The sequence below is a fragment of the Artibeus jamaicensis genome, unplaced genomic scaffold (genome assembly GCF_021234435.1).
Source record: "Artibeus jamaicensis isolate MK-2021 breed Jamaican fruit bat unplaced genomic scaffold, CSHL_Jam_final contig_1410, whole genome shotgun sequence".
Lineage (NCBI taxonomy): Eukaryota > Metazoa > Chordata > Mammalia > Chiroptera > Phyllostomidae > Artibeus > Artibeus jamaicensis.
In genome coordinates, this window is record NW_026521281.1 from 2,215,874 (window position 1) to 2,236,001 (window position 20,128).

The following is a 20,128-nucleotide window of genomic DNA, read 5'->3' on the forward strand; positions in this document are numbered from 1 at the left end:
TGAAGATGTTCTGAAATTTACTAGTTCACAGCATTTCTGGAAAGGTAATTCTGTGAACTAGGTACATTTCTTTTCTGCAGCTATTAACCAGATTCAGTTGCTTATACTTCCAACAACAACAGCCTTAATAGAAAGTCATTTATAATTTCAACTATAGTTGGAGCAATTATTTATGAACACATACCACACTAGTGACTTTCAAGTGAAAACAAATATGTAATTACTTGCATACCCATTTTGATATACCCTTATTTAGCCTATGAACCATCCTATATTCTAACTTCTTAATTACTACACAATCTGAGAGATTATTACAATTTATTCCCTTTCTCCAATTACTTTATTGCTAGGTGATAAGAGAGTAATCTGATTGAACTAATATAATTACAATTTGAGGGACAAATAATAGTGTTTTGGAATTAATTTGAACCCAAAGAGGACAGTAAATTGATGACAAGATAAAAAGTGAGTAGAGCAGTAGTCCCGGTTGTAAGTGATGTTACAAATACTCCGTAAAACAGGTTAAATTCATTTCTAGGAGGCTGAGCCCAAAGCATAAAGCAACAGATTGCCATTGCATATCTCCTTATCCTTATGGCTTAACTATAGTATACATAAGATGTAGACCAAAACATAGCTTCCTCTCTACTGCACAATGAAGCCAATGACACCTAGAACATATCAGAAATATGGCAAAGGGAATAGAACTACTGAATGTATTTAAGTAAAAATAAAAGTGAATTTATTAGCTCAGTTTTTTTTAAAGATTTTATTTACTTATCTTTAGAAGGGAAGGGAAGGGGGGAGGGAGAGAAATATCAATGTATGGTTACTTCTTGTGCATCCCCTGCTGGGAACCAGCCCGCAACCCAGGTATGTGCCCTGACTGGGAATCAAACCATGATCCTTTGGTTCACAGGCCCACACTCAGTCCACTGAGCTATGCCAGCCAGGGCTAGCTCAGTTTTTTAAAAGATTAGATTAATAGTGCATAAGGGATAAGGGGATGGTAAAGCCATGAGAATGGTACACAAGAGGCTGAGTTTGGGAAACACCTCTCTATAGAATCTAAAATGTTGCCCATCTAGGGCAGTAACTTGTCAAAAGGGTATTTGCAAAGCTAGATTGGAAGATCATAAATGACTCCTGACCACATTCTAAAATCTATTAGTAGTCAGTCTGGACTCTGAGAGCTTTGGAAATATCAATCAGAGTCTTTTACATGTTATATACTTATTGTTTACTGTTTCAGGCACAGGTAGTAATTTATTTAGAAATGTTGATAACAGTTCCCTGTTGGAGTTTTGGTTGTCCACACCCACAGTGCCTTCTGCCCATTCAGACTCTCCCTGTTAAGCCACAGCTAATTTAGGTTTTTTGAATTAGCGTGTCACTACAGAAGTTAACTATGGAGGTAATGGCTGAATTGAGGTAATCAGCCTCTCATGCTCATTGAGAGGCTGATATGTCTGTTCTATGGCATATATAAACTGAATAAATGATCCCAAGATGTGGAGAGAAAAATATAGAGCTGACAGACTCAAATGATCAAAGGAAAAGTCATACGGCCTCTGACAGACAAGAGAGAACATCAGTTCTTGACATCTCCCAAGAACATCCGAAACTTGATCAGACTCAATTTTTATCTTTGGACTCAACAGGACAGGTGCATTTATAAAATGTCCACCCGCTCACACCCTTCACACATGTGCATTTTATTTTTCTCAAGACACATTGAATGGGTTTTAATTCCTTGAAACCCAGAGTCCCAACTAGGAAACGAATCAAAAGATATCAAATGCAATAGAGACATGGGGTAAATAAGAGGCATCAAGGAAGGAATAAAGAAACTAGAAGGCCATTTGGTCATTGAGTTACTATAAAGGTACTCAGAAGAGATAAAGGTTTTTTTTTTTTAATGAGCCTTCAAAGTTTCTTTTTCTTGACTTGTCTCATATTCTCCAGCAACCTAATCATTTGTATCATTGTATCAAACTCTGGTGTTTTCATATGAAGATTTTTCTTTCAACCCATGTAACAAAAGTCATTTGTATGGAAGTCATTTCAGAAGATGAACTTTTATTTCCTTTTTTTGAAATTCTTTTTGTCCATCTTCCTCATCCTCCTTTTCCCACTGATACCCAAGACACACACACACATACATAATCTGGCATAAGTTAACAGTTGACATACATCCAATTGTTTGACTTAGTGGAAATCAAACTACTACATATGTGTATTTGAAAACAGCAATTATTTGCTTAAACTTCCTTTAGGTACATGTTTTTATGTTTCAATTCTAATTAATAAAAAAAGATATTTTAACACAATCTTTTAAAGTGGCATACCCACCTATGCCTGTGTAATAGTCATTATGCAATTCAAGTACTAAGCCTCTTATTCTTGGCATTGTTGGCTGCTTTTTTATATCTTTCTTCTAACAAGAATAATCAATAATTTTAGAACTGATTGAACTTCCTATGAACCTCCTGGGAGGATGCACATCAGTTTCTTCCATTCTGTCTGGATAAAAAGAATAGCAGTAACAGTTTACAAAGCATATTCACATTTACTATAGGGGACTCCAGTTCAAAATAAGTATACATGGGGCTTTCCTTAGGAGAGTACAGGTAACAAAGTATGTAAGCAATTACAAGATATTGTGCTGAGAACTAGTTTGGAAACTATGGCTTAATATATCTTAACTAACTAAATCTTGTGGGTTTATCTAACTGCATTCACTCAACAAATACATCTCTAATACTTACAGTGTTTTGCATGCACATATGCCTACACATTGAATACTTTTCCTGAAATGACAATCAACTCGCCAATCCAAGGTAGGTTGGAAGCCAGATAGAATGGAATATGTAAGAAGAAAGTTTCCAAAAAAGATTCAACTGGTTATGGTGAAGGGAGTGGGATTGTCCAAGATTTAATGGATCAAAAATTAACATGTTTATTTCTAAAAAGGATGGTTGGCACAGGAACACAGAAGGGAGAGAAAGTTGGCTGTTTTCTTTGTATTTTCTGGGTGACTTTCTTTTCAGTATCACTCCCGGCAGAAAACATATTCAGTGTAAGAGGTCCAGATCTTGTCATCTGCTTGGTCATGGGTGATAGTGCAGGTGCCAGAGGAGTTGCATGCAACCATGTGAAAGCCAGCATCAGCTAATTTATCAAAGGCTTGTTCCAGAAAGGTAAATTTGAGGTAATATCGAGAAGTGTACCTCTCAGGAGGACGGTCAGGGTCTCTGCTTTCATTTAGAGTATCTCCAAATACTTCTTTGGCCAATGAAGTCTTACCACACACCATGATTCGGGCCACACGGCGGAATTTGGCATCTGCTTGGCTATCCCTACCCAGAGTATAGGAGCCTCGATAGCCAATAGTGATGAAACCTGCCTTCTTGAGGTCAGAACCAGTGTTTACTGTCAGAGCTGGGGTGTTATCAGGGCCACTAACTTGGATGTTATTACTTGAAGAGATATTATATGTGAGGTCAGTGTTGGTGGAAAGCTCTTCTACATCACTTTGGCATAAATCATTGCCAAATGACTTGACCTTGTTGATTTTAGGAGCCAACATCTTCACTAACTCTGGTAGCTTGAAGTATTCTGCTTCTCTCTGGAGCCGGCCACACTCTGGAAAGTAGTCAGGAAGCACTAGTTTACGGTCTCTCATGTAGTCTAGCACATAACGAAAGAGGAAACCATCTCTGTCTACAAAGAATCTCCCTTTGTTGTCCTGGGTTAGGGAGCAAGGATTATTTTCACTGAACATTTCCCAGAGCAGGGAGCCAGGAACACTAACTAAAGTAATATAGCGAGTGATGTACATCTGACCACCAACGTTGAGTTCAATAATCTCTGGAAAATGACCGAAATCCTCCCTTGGTTTAGTACAGCTTGCTTTCTCAGGCATGGCCATATTGATCTGCAGAAGCAAAAGACATTGGTTCTAAGTAAAGGTTTACAGTATGGTGATTCTACTTATAAACAATTTTTTGCACTCATAAACACTACATACCAAGAATATTAAGCAAACCATAAACTTTTGCAAATCAACTCTTTTTAACTTGTAAATGGCAGGATAGAAAAATCATACATAATTTGGCTTTGCAATTATATTTTAATGTCCTTCTGAATGTTGGGTGAATCAAATACTCACAATGCTCAATTCATGGCATGTTATCACAGTCCATGCAAGGCCCTCTTTTCTTGTGGTGTTTGTTTTTTTGTTTTGGTTATTCTATTTTACTTCCTGTCCCTGGTCCCACTATAGGCTGTCATTCTGATCAATTTAGCATGCATCTTTCTGTGTATATGTATTCTTTAAAATTTTTTTAAAAGATTTTATTCATTTATCTTTAGAGGGGAAGGGAAAGAAAGGAGAGAAATACCAGTGTATGGTTGCCTCTCATGTGTTCCCTGCTGGGAACTGGCCTGCAACCTAGGCATGTGCCCTGACTGGGAATCAAACCACAATCCCTTAGTTTGCAGGCCCGTGCTCAATCCACTGAGCTACACCAGCCAGGGCTGTATATGTATTCTTGAAAAATTAATTTTGTGGTTTTAAATAAATGTATATGTTATTGTTTTATATATTTCAGTCTTCATTTACACATATTTATACATTTTTCACTCTCACCAATATATTGTTCAAATTTCTTCATGTTTCTATGTGTATACCTAATCTCCTGCTTCTAATTGTGATATAATACCTTGTGGTATGCACTTACTATGTTTTACTATCCACTTTCCCAGTGACTGACACTCAGATTGCCTCTAACACCCTGCCCCAATTTATGCTCCTGTTTATGTTTCCTATGAACCTCTGAGAGAACATCTTTAGTCTATATATCCAGCAATGATATTTCTGAGTCACATTGTATGCATATACCAAATTTGACTAAGTACTGACATATTGCTCTCTAAAATGTCCCTTGTCTGCATTTCTAATTAATCCTAAAATCCCCACCATAATTTGGCATTACCTAGATTTCTAAATTTTTGCAACTGTACTGGGTATACATTGATACCTCATTGCAGTATAAGAATATTAGTTATAAAATTAAAAATAGGCAATTATTGTAAGACCACAACTTAGTACTTTCTCACTGTCTACTGTTTCCAACATAAAACATGGTGTGCTCATCACCTTTCTTTGCTCCCCATTCTTCTTTATCTGTACATAAGTCAACATTATTGTCTATATTAGACTTTGCTAAACCTCTTCCTACCTCATGGTCCATTCCAATTTCATCCATTACTGGCTTCTCTCTCTTCTCAAACCATCCTAAACTGTGACTGTGCAGGCCTCAGAACTGTGGTTTTTGTTGTCTAATCTCTCCCTCATAGAAATTATCCTCTTAAGCTTTTCCAACTATTATATTTACATATATGGTTACTGAATGCTAGCCTACTTCTAAACTTCAGTTTGCTGTTGGCAATTACTTGCTGAGTATGCCAGCAGTAGCTTGAATTCAGCATTTTCCAAAACACATGCATATATGAGAAAGTGTTTTGTAAAATCTGAGTTACTATAATTATTTTGCCTGTATATTTCCAGCATAAAGAGGTCACATTTTATGACTTTTTCCTGTCAGTAATATCACAATTTTTCCAGTTGTTCAACCTGGAGATTTGGAAACTTCAGAGTCATCTTACTGATCTATTCATCTACTTTAAGTGTATTTCTCACTAACATAGAAATTATTCCTTTATGATGTCTCTTGCATACACATTATTACAACTGCCACTTCTGTTCTTCACTCTGCCTTAATTGACCTGAACATCTGAATTGATATGTTCATCTCTACCTGAGATCCAACCACATCTGCCCTACACCCTGCCCCAACCTCCAAAAAATATCCTACATTCTATTATCATATCAATTGTTATCATAACCTTCTTTTCTGTTTAAAAATTGTCAGTGACTCTATTTTGCCTAAAGTTCAAATCTAAAACCCTTACTGTGGAACTCAAACCTATCTATTAACTAGTTCTTTTCTCTCTTTAATGATAAGAATACACTACATAGGACATATTATGTGACAGGCATTGTTCTTAGCCAGAAAGTGGGTACAAACATTATCCTCATTTGCCCATGAAAAAAAAAAAAGATAGCTTGCCCAATGTAAAACCAATAAATGTCTGAAGTGTTATTCAAACTCCAGCAGTGAGACTCTGATGTCTATGTTTTTAATTGATATTATCTTCCAAGACTTCTTTATGTATACAAAAATGCTGTAGGTATTATTGCTTGCCCATGATATGTTGCCTTTGCCCATACCTTTCCCCTTCTGGAAAGTGTTATTCCATTTCCTTGACATCAAGGACCAATTAAAGTCTAAATAAAATTAACCTCCCCCTTTTCTATAGAAATAGATCTGCATAGAAATCTTTTTCTTGAAAATTTCATTTTATTTTTTACTCTTTGGTTTCCTATTCTTTTTCATAATAGCATAACAGTAGTATGGTAAAATAATAACAGTAACTAACATTTGTGAAGCACATATGTGATAATTTTTGGATCTCTTTTAATGAGATGACTCAGTTAATATTTCTAACAATCCAGTTAAGTAAATGCTATTGCAATCCTCATTTCTCAAAGGAATAAGCAGATGCACAGTTCATTATAATCCCTCATACAAATTAGTGTTTTTAGTTTCCACTTACTAATCTACCCTTCACACTATAACTAGAATTATCTTTCTCAAATGTAAAAATGATTATGGCCTTGCCATAAAAAGTTTCTCAAAGTCTAGAAACTGAAGTTCAAACATATTAAATAAAGTATATGAAAAGTTCCATACTGGTCTTTGCCTTGTTGTTGGGTTTTCTTCCAACTATCTTTTCTGTTGGTACCCCCAAAGTGACTATAAACTTTAGCTACTGAATCTAAATATAGTTCACCAGACTCATCCACTTTTTCATGTCTGCACTGCTTTAACTTAGGATTCTTTCTGCCCGAAATGTGCTCTTTTACTTTTCCTACCCCAACCTCCCTGTGGCTTCTTGGTAAATACTATAACATAGTGGTTTAGGAAGGTCTGAGTTTGAATCCCACCTCTGCCATTTATTAGCTGGGTAACTTTGGACAAATTACTTATTCTCTATGAGCCTCAGTTTTCTTATCCAGAAAATGGATATAACAAAAGATTCATAGGATGTGGAGGAAATTATATATAATGTATATAATGTACTTCACATAATGCCTATTATATAGTAAGTGCTTAGTGGATGTTTGGTTATATTGACTTCCTTAGCTTATCTTGGGACCGTGGTTGAAAGATTGCAATCCACTTGATTGCGGTGCTAGAAGTCTTATAGTGATCCACTAAGATTCTGATAAAATAAAACATCCTTTTGAACTGCCACCTAGATCCTTCATATTCTTTATTTTTGCTTCAGATTGGAAATATATCTTAGAGCACTTATAATATAATATACCATAATTATTTATATGTTTGTCCCAAATAACCTCTGAGATATATAGTAATCTTGACCTAAAAATCTCTGGAGCCTAGGAAGTAGTGAACTTATAGTAAGCAGTTAGTGAATGATGAGTAAATCACCGACAAATAACAAACAAATGTGATATAAATTTCATTACTTTCATAATTCCACATTATATAAGTAGAAATACATTTATAGAAATTCATTTTGAATACATGTATGAGTATATAAACATGAAATATGGATATGTTAGATTTTGAAGATTTCTGAATGCAAAAAAATTGTTATATATTCCCTCTAACAACAGTAAGGTCAAAGATAGTTGTTCTCGCCCTGGCTGGTGTAGCTCAGTGGATTGAGCATGGGCCTGCGAACCAGACAATCGTGGTTCGATTCCCAGTGAGGGCACATGCCAGAGTTGCAGGCAGGTTCCCTGCAGGCCAGTTCCCAGCAGGGGATGCACGAAAGGCAACCATACATTGATGTTTCTCTCCCTCTCTCCTTCCCTTCCCCTCTAAAGATAAATAAATAAAATCTTAAAAAAAAGATAGTTGTTCTCCATTGTACAAAAAGATCATTTTATAACACAATTAAGCAGGTGAAAAATAGTAGTATAATGTTTATACCTTGTCGTTTCAGGCTTTTCTTTCTTGATGTTTGAAAGTTACTTCATTTGTTCAAGTCAACTGATGGTTTAAAATCCTATGGCCCAGTGTCACATTCAGCTTGAGAGGTGAAAGCAGGTAGTCTATTTTGCCTCTCACATTAGAATAGGAGTTTTAGTTAAATCCTAAAGACAGAACCTTTATTTCTGTAGGAAGAAGTCAAAAGGGGAAAATTTAGGACTAGAACTGCAGTAGATCCTCAATTGCCACATGTCCCTATGGTACAACCACAACCATATTTGAAAACATAAATAGAAATTTTACTCTGAAATAAGACTCTAATTTCATTTACTCTGAAATTTTACTCTAATTCATAAGACTACTCCTGATAACTAGGAATTTCAAGTTATTTTTAAAAATTAAAAATAGAAGTAGTTTTCCCAATAATGAAAAATGAAGTCAGGAAGGACATTTCCCAAACAGGAACGTTTTTTTTGTAATGTAAAAATATCTTTTGCATATAATATTCTTTAGATATCCTCCCTTTCCCCCTTCTCCATGCCAGAGTTTCCTGTCCAGCTAGCTGGCTCAAGAGGAAGCAAAAAAAAAGTCTTCAATTTAACCATTTCTCAGTTTTTTAATTGCTTGTTTGGGACATAACATTTTAACATCTTTTTTTCTTCTGCACATAAACCTCAAGCTGATAAGGGTTTGTGGTTACCTGCACTAGGAAATCATAGGAAAAAAAAGTCTCTGCAAGGAGGAAGTTAAAAGAGACAATGTGAAATGTAAATAGTTTAAATTAGAGGATAAAATGTTCAGCTCAGCTGTATGTTGAGCAAGCCCGGAAGAGCTGAACTTGACATTTCAATGTTTCAAAGGCACTAGAGAAAGTAGCTCATGCATCATTTGCTTTCTGTAGTCAAAGAATCCTGAACCAAGATATAGTGTTTTTAAAAGAAGAACAAAGTCAAAACCCCCTGATGTATACCTGAAAATGATATGGAAGCATTTTCTAAGGAATTCAGACAGTTTATAAATGATCAGTTTCCTATTTTATTAAACCTGGTATCTTTGTGTCCTAATATTTCCTCACTTCTCTCTTCCTCTCCTTCACAATCCTTCTTCTTTTGGGCCAGTCTGACTTAAAAATACACTCACTTATAAAAATGAACACATTGATATGATTTTGAAATGTGGTTCCCACCTTTTATGTTGTTCCATTTCAAAGAGATTCAAGAAAGTAAAGTAGGTAACAGCTGAACTGGAAGTGTAAGCGAAAGGAAAAAGCAAGTTTCAATAAGAATTAAATAGTTTTACTGCTCTACTTAAAGGAGAAAACCCTCAGCAGCATTCCCAGCCCTTACTAGTAACTTGAATCTATTGCTTTTTCTCTGCTCATAAAAAAACAATGCTAGTACAGGGATGCTTTAAAAATTCAAATAAAAAAAATAAGCAAATGAAAGATGCTCTGAATTTTCAGACTTTCCTTTCAGGGAAGAAACTTGCCTGCTTTTGGATCTCTAGGCAGGTTTCACATGCAGTCCTCTCTCAGTACACAGAAGGAACACACAGAGACATGAGTATCCCCAGCTCAAATGCAGAAGCTCCTGAATTCCAGAAGCAGTGAACTGGAAATGAAAGATAAGGAGATCAATGGAGTAGTTACCTTGAATCTCCAGCCACTCGAATATTATCCTCTCCGCCTTGCTGCAGGCTTGGCTCAGCTTGTGTAGTGCCTTCCTGCTCTCTTCCCTCTCCTTTGCTGTGCACTTTGGCACTCAGTCTAGGTTTCTTCTTTTAATACTAGGAAGCCTTTAGACCCTCCCCGCTATGACATACTTGGCTCCCTCCCCAGCCAGCCTCCCAGATGGAAAAGGCAAGCTTTCTACTCTGCAGTTTCAGGAAGAAGCAACATCCAGAAAGGGAAAAGATGGTGGTGGCGATATTAATAAAAGAATAACATTTGGGGATAAGAGAAAATTTTTCTGATATTTATTGATTCAAAATGATCACATAAACATTTAGCAGTTGTGAACTGAGTGTGTGTGTGTTTTTTAATTAAATAATTGGTTGAATTCTCAACATGGAGGCATCAGATCTGTTTCCTTTAATAATGTTATTGCAATAAACATTCGAATGACCTCCATAAGTTTAAATAAATCATTTACTAATTACTTCTTTTGTATCAGATACTGTATTAAGTGTTGAGGATAAAGAAATAAATTAGTCACATAAGCCTTATATTTTAGTCCAGAAGAAAGATTTGTGAACAAATTCAATACAAGTTAGTGTTATGGAAGAAATATGTACATGGTGCTGTAATACAAAGAAAATACTGCTAGGCCATCTAGGTGTTCCCAAAGTCTTCATAGAAGAGACATCTACACTAAGTTTTATCAGATGAATAAGAATTAGTAGGAAACACATTCCAGGCAGAAAGAATAGTGTTAGCAAAATAGGTTGAAAGAGTATGTCATGTATTAACAGCCATGTTTTTTAAATGTTGGAATAAGGAGAGTCAGGCTTTTATAATTTCAAACTCTAAACTAATTTTCTTCAGATTATCTATGCAATTCAAGTGGAGAATAAACAAATTATTTAATATGGGTAACTAACCTAATGATTGTATTTCACAAGCAATTTCTCTCTTTTACCTCAAGTTGAATCACTGAATTAAAATGTGGATTTTTCAAAAAGGGATTGTAAATGTTGTCATGACCATGTCTCTTTGAACCTTGTACATATACAGACTCAGTACAATCCTCATCAAAACCCCAATGACAGTTTTTTTAAGAAATAGAACAAAAAAATAATCAGATTTGTAAGGAACCACAAAAGACCTCAAAAGCCAAAGCAATTCTGAGAAAAAAAGAACAAAGCCAGCAGAACCATACTCTTTGACTTCAAATTATGCTACAAAGCAACAATAATCAAAGCAGCATTGTATTTGCATAAAACCAAACATATAGACCAATGAAACAGAATTGAAAATCCAGAAATAAACTCACATGCAATGCAACTGAGCAAATAATTTTCAACAAAGGAGCCAAAAACATGCAATGGAGAAATAAAAGCCTCTTCAATAAGTGGTGCTGGGAAAATTAGAAAGCCACATGCAAAATAATGAAACTAGACTGCTCTTTGACATCATATACAAAAAAATTGGATAAAATGGATCAAACACCTGAAACAATAAATTACATAGAAGAAAACATAAGTATTATACTTGTGGACTTTGGTACTAGAAAATACTTTATGAATTTGATGTTAAATGCAAAGGTAGCAAAAGAAAAATTCAAAGGGATTATATCAAACTAAACAGATTCTGCACAGCAAAAGAATCTGCCAATAAAACAAAAAGACAACTAACTGAATAAGAGAAGATATTTGCAAAGAATAGCTCTGACAAGGGATTAATATCCAAAATGTATTAAAAATACTCTTATAACTCATATACCATAAAAAACAAACTCCCATTTTAAAAACATGGGCAGAGGACCTGAGCAGACACTTCTTTCAAAAGTCATAAAAATGCCTGGCTGGTGTAGCTCAGTGGATTGAGCATGGGCCTGTGAAGCAAAGGGTTGCCGGTTTGATTCCCAGTCAGGGCACATGCCTGGGTTGCAGGCCAGGTCCCCAGTAGAGGACACATGAGAGGCAACCACACTTTGATGTTTCTCTCCCCCTCTTTCTCCTTCCCTTCCCCTCTCCCTAAAAATAAATAAATAAAATATTTTTAAAAACTCATAAAAATGGCCAATAGATATATGAAAACATTCTGACCTTCACATGCTTTTAGGGAAATGCAAATCAAAACTACAACGAAATATGATCTCCAACATGTTAGAATGGCTGTTATGAACAAGACAAGTGATAACAAATGTTGGAAAGGTTGTGGAGAAAAAGGAACCCTCATTCACTGCTGGTGGGAGTGTAAACTGGTACAGCCACTATGGAAAACAATACAGAGGTTCCTCAAAAAATTAAGAAAAGAATTACAATCTGACTCAGCAACCCCTCTCCTGGGTATCTATCCCCCAAATTTGAAAATATCATTTGTAAAGATATATGTACTCATGTTCACTGCAGCATTATTCACAATAGCCAAGACATGGAAACAACTGAAGTGTTCTTCAGCAGATGATTGGATAAAGACCATGTGGTACAACCCTGGCTGGTGTAGCTCAGTGGCTTGAGCATTGACCTGCAAACCAAAGGATCACTAATTCAATTCCCAGTCAGGGCACATGCCTGGGTTGCAGACCAGGTCCCTAGTAGGGGGCACTTGAGAGGCAATCACACATTAATATTTGTCTTCCTCTCTCTAAAAATAAGTAAATATAATCTTGAAAAAAGTCAAACTTAAAAAAAAGATGTGGTACATATATACAATGGAATACAGCTCAGCCATAAGAAAAGATGAAATATTACCATTGTGACAGCATGGATGGACCTTGAGAGTATCATGCTAACCTAAATAAGTCAGATAAAAAATTCAAGTACCATATTTTACTCATATATGGCATACAAAACTAAAAGCAACAAATGAAACAAAGAAAACAAAACTCATAGATAACAGTATGGTGGTTACCAAACGTAAAGGGCATTGAGGGGGGTGTAGTAACAAGTAAAGGGAGTTAATTATATGGTGATAGGAAATGATTTGACTTTGAGTGGTAAACACAATGCAATATATGATGATATATTATAGAACCATAGGCTTGAAACCTATATAATTTCATTAACCAATGTTGCCTCAATAAATTTTGTCAAATATTATTGTTATTTTAGAATGTGTTTGAACTTAAGCAACCAGCAACTTAAGACATAGCTTGGTGTATGTGCAACACATGGTAAAAACAACCCAAAAAAGCTATATCAGACATATGAAAAAAGATAAAGGAATCCAGACATAACAATACAGAAAGTCATCAACCTATAAGAAAAGAGTGAGAGAGAATAAGAAAGGAACAGACAACTACAAAAACAATAAAAAACAATAATGTGGCAATAACCACATATCTATCAAAACTTACTTCAAATGTAAATGCACTGAAAGTTCCAAATAAAATACATAGGGTGGATAAATGGATAAAAGAAACAAGAACTATACATATGCTGCCTACAGAAGACCAATTTCAGATTGAAAGACACAACTACACTGAGAGTAAATGAATGGAAAACAATGTCATGCAAATGGAAATTTTAAAAAGCTGGTATAGTGATGCTTATATCAGAAACATAGACTTTAAAACGAAGTCTGTAGCAAGAGACAAAAAAAATGGCATTTCATAATGATAAAGAGAAGAATCCAACAAGAGAACATAACTCTTGTAAATATATACACACAAAACACAGTAGCACCTAAATATATAAAGAAAATATTGACACATATAAAGGGAGAAATTGACTGTATTACAATAATAACAGGGAACTTAGACATTGACATCAATGAATAGATTATGCAGAGAGAAAATCAACTAGTAAACAGTGGTCATAAGTGGTACATTAGAGCTAATAGATTCAATAGATATTTTTGTAACATTTTACCACAAAGAAGCAGCATTTATATTTTTTTCAAGTATGCATGGAACATTTTCCAGGATAGTCCACATCTTAAGCTGCAAAACAAGTCTCAAAAAAAAAAAAAAGAACATTGATTCCATAGCAAGCATCTTCTCTAGTTTCCATGGTATAGAACCAGAACCAATTACAAGGTGAAAACTGAAAAAAAAAAAAACCCACAAAAAATGGAAGCTAAATAACATGCCACTAAGCAATAAATGAGTTTACAATAAGATTAAGGAATGATTCAAAAGATACCTTGGGACAAATGAAAATGAGAACACAGTGACCCAAAATCTATGGAACATATACAAAGCAGTTCTAAGAGGGATATAATGAGAAATACATGTCTATCTAAAGGAAAAACAAAATATCTCAAATAAATCCAGTCTTGCACATAAAGGGACTAAAAAAAGAACAATTGGTGTCTAAAATAACTAGAAGAAAGGAGATGATAAAGATCAGAGAGAAAATAAGTGAAAATGGAGACTAAAAACAGTAGAAAATATCAATGAAATGAATAGCTAGTTCTTTGAGAAGATAAGCAAAACCGATAAGCATTTAATCAGACTCATAAAGAAAGAAAAAGAGAGGTCAGACTTCTGGCCAAGATGGCCAAGTGTATAAGTAGATACACTTTGTCCCCTCATACAAGGGAAGAACAACAACAAATTTAAATACAAAAAATAACCAGACATGCCAGAAAAATCAAACTGTATGGAAATGTGACAACCAAGGAGTTAAAGAAAAAAACATTCATCAAGACCAGAAAGAGGGGCAGAGACCAGCAGGTGGGGTGGAGAGGACTTGTAGCAAGGTGGTGGCTGGAGGACTAGGTGGTCTCACATTTCTGTGTGGATAAACTGGAAGGAACAACTGGGGAGCGAGACAGACCATGCAACACAGAGTTCCAATGCAGAGAAATAAAGCCTCAAAAACTCTGACTGAAAAACCTGTGGGGATTGTGGTGGCAGGAGAAACTCTTGGCCTCACAGGAGAGTTCCTTGGAGAGACCCACAGGGTCCTGGAATGCACACAATATGACTAGCCTGAGAATCAACACCAGAGGGACCAAATTGCTTCTGGGGAGCAGAAGAAGTGACTGAAAGCCAGCTGAGAGCTGACCAAGTGGCATTGTTCCCTCTCAGAACCCTGCCCCACATACTCACCACATACAGTGATGTGGGTAGTTCCACCCTGGCATATATCTAAAGCTCTGCTCTTTACTATGGAACAAGCTTGCAGAGACAAAGAAATATGGCCCAAACAAAAGAACAGATCAAAGCTCCAGGAAAAAAATACAACTAAGCAATCAATAGATAGCCAATGAACCAGATGCAAAGTTCAAAACACTGGTAATCAGGATGCTCACAGAAATAGTTGTGTATGGTCACAAAATAGAGGAAAAAGTGAAGGCTATGCAAAGTGAAATAAAGGAAAATGTACAGGAGACCAACAGTGAGGGGAAGGAAACCGGAACTCACATCAACAGTTTGTATCAGAAGGAAGAAATAAACATTTGACCAGAAGAGAATGAAGAAACAAGAATTCAAAAAAAAAAAATGAGGAGAAGCTTAGGAACATCTGGGGCAACTTTAAGCATTTCAACATCTGAATCATAGGGGTACGAGAAGAGGAAGAGCAAGAAATTGAAAACTTATTCGAAAACAGAATGAAGGAGAACTTCCCCAATCTGGTAAAGGAAATAGACTTCCAGGAAGTCCAGGAACCTCAGAGAGTCCCAAAGAAGTTGTACCCAAGGAAGCCCACACCAAGGGATGTCATAGTTACATTACCCAAGATTAAAGATAAGGAGATAATCTTAAAGGCAGCAAGAGAAAAGGAGAGAGTTACCTACAAAGAAGTTCCCATAAGACTAGCAGCTGATTTCTCAAAAGAAACCTTACAGTCAAAAAGGGGCTGGAAAGAGGTATTTGAAGTCATAGAAGGCAAGGACCTACATCCAAGATTACTATATCTGGCAAAGCTATCTTTTAGAATGGAAGGGCTGATAAAGTACTTCCCAGATAAGGTCAAGATAAAGGTGTTCATCATCACCAAGCCCTTATTTTATGAAATGTTAAAGAGACTTATTGAGGAAAAAGAAGACAAGAAATGTGAACAGTAAAATGACAATAAATTCACAACTATCCACAACTGAACCTAAAAACACAAAACTGAACTAAGCAAACAACTAGAACAAGTACAGATTCACAGAAACAAAAAGCACATGGAGGGTTTTCAGCAGGGATGGGGAGGGGGAAGGAAGAGGGAAAGGTGCAGGGATTAAGAAGCATAAATGGTAGGCACAAAATAGGTGGAGGTTAAGAGTAGTATAGGAAATGGGGAAGCCAAAGAATTTATATGTATGACCCATGGACATGTACTAAGGTGCAGGAATGCTGGTGGGAGTAGGGGTACAGGGTAGAGGGGAATAGAGTGGAGGAAAAAAGTGGGACAACTGTAGTAGCATAATCAATAAAATATATAAAAGTATGAAAAAAGGGAGGGAAAAATAAATAAAATCTGAAATGAAAAGAAATGACAACCGACCTCAAAGAAATACAAAGGATTAAAAGAAAATACTATAAAGATTATATTCCAACTAACTGAACAACCTGGAAGAAATTCTTAGAAACATAGAACTTGTCCAAGACTGAATCAGGAAAAACAAAACAGAGAGATAACTACTAACAAAATCAAATCAGTAATAAAAGAACTCTCCCAAAAAACAAAAATTCTGGAGTAGATGTCTTCAAAGGTAATTTTTGCAAAATGTTCAAAGGAAAATTAATACCTATCTTTCTCAAACTATTCCAACAAAAGTTGAGATGATTTCCAAACTAATTTTACAATAACAGCTTTTCCTGATTTCAAAATCAGACAAAGACACTACAAAAAAAGGAAAATTATAGCTCAATATCCCTGATGAAAATAGATACAAAAATCTGTAATAAAATATTAGCAAACCAAATTTAGCAACAAGTAAAATGATCCCATATTATGAATATGTGGGATTTTCCTTGGATGCATGCAAATATCCACAAATTAATTAATGTGATATAACATATAAACAGAATGCTGGAAAAAACCATACAATCATATTAGCAGATGCAGAAGAAGCATTTGACAAAAACCCACATCCATTTATGATAAACACTCTCAGCAAAGTAAGGTTAGAAGTAGCATACTTCAATACAGTAAAGACCATATTTGACTAAGCCACCATTAACACCATACTCCAGCACTAAAAGCTTTTTCTTTAAGATCATAAACATGGTAAAAATATCTACTTCCTCTACCTTTACTGAACACAGCTTTGGAAATCTTAGTCATAGCAATCAGACAAGAAAGAAAAGGCATTTAAATAACAAAGGAATATGTAAAACTCATTTTTAGATGACATGATACTATATTGTGAACCCTAATGAATCCACCCAAATTATTAGAAATAATAAATGAGTTCAGTAATGTGTCAGAATAAAAAATTAGTATTCAGCAATTGGTTGCATATTTATGCATCAATAACAATCAGATAGAAAAATTAACAAAACAATCCTATTTACAAATGCACCAAAGAGAATAAAATAAATAGCAATAAATTTAACCAAAGAAATAAAAGTCTTGTTCTCTGAAAACTGTAAGACATTGAGGAAAGAAATTGAAAAAGATATAAACAGAAGTATATAACATGATCATTGATACAAAAAATAACATTGTTAAAATTTCCATATTACCCAAAGCAATCTATAGATTCAATGCAATCCTCATTAAATAACCAGTGGAAATTTTCACAGATATAGCACAAATTATCCCCCAAATTTTGTGAACCCACAGAAGACCATGAATAGCTAAATCCATCTTGAAGAAGAACATAGTTGGTGGAATACCACTATCTGATAACAAAGTATGCTACAAGGCTATAGTAATCGAAACAGAATTGTACTTGCATAAAAATAGACACATAGATCAATGGAAAAGAGTAGAGAGCCCTGAAATAAAACCTCACACGTAGGGTCAATTAATCTATGATAAATGAGACAAGAATATACAATGGGATAAAAAAAAAGGTCTTTTTATCCATGTGTCCTTAATACATGTTCCTAAAAATCCTTCCCCCTTTTCCCCTCATTATCCCCCCCCACCTCCCCTGGTTACTGTCAGTTTGTTCTCTTTTTCAGTGCCTTTGGTTACATTTTGCTTGCTGGTTTGTTTTGTTGATTAGGTTCCACTTAGAGGTGAGATCATATGGTATTTCTCTTTCACTGCCTGGCTATTTCACTTAGCACAATGATCTCCAGATCCATCCATGCTGTTCCAAAGGGTAGGAGCTCCTTCTTTCTTTCTGCTGTATAGTATTCCATCATGTAAATGTACCGTCGTTTTTTGATCCATTCATTTACTGAAAGGACACATGGACAAAAACAAAGGGGGTAGGATCAAGGGTGGGAAGTGGGGATGGCTGGGGTTTGGGGAAGTGGTGGGAGTAAAATGGAGATAATTATACTTAAACAACAATAAAAATGTGAAAAAATACAAAAATAAATAAATTAATAGAATCATAAAAATAAAATGACTGTTAAGTACTTTTTAATTAGTGTTGGCCCATGGTTCAAATATATTGATGTCATTGTCTAAAAAAGGGAAAATAATCAGGAAAAAAGAAAAAAACAGTCATTTTAATAAGTGGTGTTGTAAAAATTGGACAGATACAGGCAAAAATAAATAAAATTAGACCACTTTCTTATACCATGTATAAGAATAAATTCAAAACAGAATGAAAATTTAAATGTAAGTCCTGAAACCACAAAACATTTTAAAGAAAACACAGAGAGTAAACTTATTGAAATCACTTTTACAGATATTTTTCTGTATGTCTCTTCAGGTAAGGGAAATAAAAATAAAATTAGGAAACAAGACTATATCAAACTAAAAGTAGTTTTTGCACAGTGAAGGAAACTATCAGCCAAATGAAAAGACAACCTACTGAATGGGCAAAAATATTTATCAATGACACATCCAAGGAGGTGTTAATATCTAAAATATATAAAGAACTCATACAACTTAACACTATAAAAACAAACTGAGTTAAAAATATACAGGGAACTTGAATAGACATTTCTCCAAAGAGGACATACATATGGCTGAGACATATGAAAAGATACTCAATATCACTAATCATCAAGGAAATGCACATTAAAACCACAATGAGATATCTTCTCATACCTGGCAGAATGGCTATTATCATTAAATCAACAAATAACAAGTGCTGGTGAAGATGTGGAAAGGGGGAACTCTCTTGTACTGTTGGTGAGATTGTAAATTGTTGCAACCACTCTGGAAAACAGTATATAGCTTTCTCAAATAATTAAGTATAGAACTATCATATGACCCAGCAGTTCCACTTCTGGGTACTTATCAAAAGAAATCCAAAACACTAATTAAAGAAGATATAGGCATGCCTATGTTCATTGCAGCACTAAAAATATCCAAAATATGGAAGCAACCTAGATGTCCAATAAATGAATGGATAGCAAAAATGTGACACATAATTACAATGAAATATCACTCAACCATAAAAAAGAATAAAATCAAACAGAGAAAGACAAATCCTACATAATTTCACTTATATGTGGAATCCAAAATACAGAATAAATAAAGAAAACAGAAAAATCTGATAAAGAACCATTTGATGGTCACCAGACTGGATGAGTGTGAGGGGATGGGTAAAAAGGTGAAATGGACTTCTGTTCAACATGGAGGCATAAGCCTGGGCTGGTGTAGCTCATTGGATTGAATGCAGGCTGTGAACCAAAGGGTTGCCAGTTCGATTCCCAGTCAGTGCACATGCCTGGGTTGTGGGCCAGATCCCCAGTGGGGCCATGTGAGAGGCAACCACACTTGGATGTTTCTCTCTCTCTCTTTCTCCCTTCCTTCTCCTCTCTCTAAAAATAAATAAATAAAATCATGGAGGCGTAGGTAAACATGGCTTTTTCTCTCTTCAGGCTATAGAAAAAAATACTAGAAAATAAATATCTACAACTTAACTACAAAATAAATATCACCTAGAATTGTCAGAAAATTGAAGTGTGTGGAAGTTCGACAACCAAGGATTTAAAGAAGCCACATTTATCCAGATGGGTGAGGAGGGCAGAGATGTGGAGACATGTGGAGAGATGTGGAAAGGTGGAGATGTGACACATAGAGACACAGAGAAGCAGAGTGTTGCAGAGAAGTGCAGACATGGGAATGGGTGGTTCCACATCCATATGTGGTAGATGAAAATTGGAGGGAAACCTTGGGAATGAGAGACTACTGTAGTCCAGCCCCAGACCAGGCTTCATAGCCCAGTGTTCCAGTTTCAGGAAAATAAGTCCCCATAACTTCAGGATGTAAGAAAAACATTCAGGGTTGGAATGTAGGAAGAAACTGCAATATTTTCAAGACACATCTCTTAAAAGGCCCTCAATGGACTTGGGACTCATGCAGACACA

The 20,128-nt window shown here is 35.4% G+C and overlaps 1 protein-coding gene across 1 annotated transcript; it reads right to left on the bottom strand.

Annotated features, from left to right (window-relative positions):
- Positions 1–834: 834 nt before the first annotated feature.
- Positions 835–9,836, bottom strand: LOC119055458 (BTB/POZ domain-containing protein KCTD12-like). The gene is made up of 3 exons (XM_037153657.2): positions 9,736–9,836; positions 8,088–8,272; positions 835–3,937 (listed from the first exon to the last, which is right to left on the bottom strand). Exon 3 carries the CDS (start codon positions 3,929–3,931, stop codon positions 3,053–3,055), a length of 879 nt encoding a protein of 292 aa, XP_037009552.2. The 5' UTR covers positions 3,932–3,937; positions 8,088–8,272; positions 9,736–9,836; the 3' UTR covers positions 835–3,052.
- Positions 9,837–20,128: the final 10,292 nt, after the last annotated feature.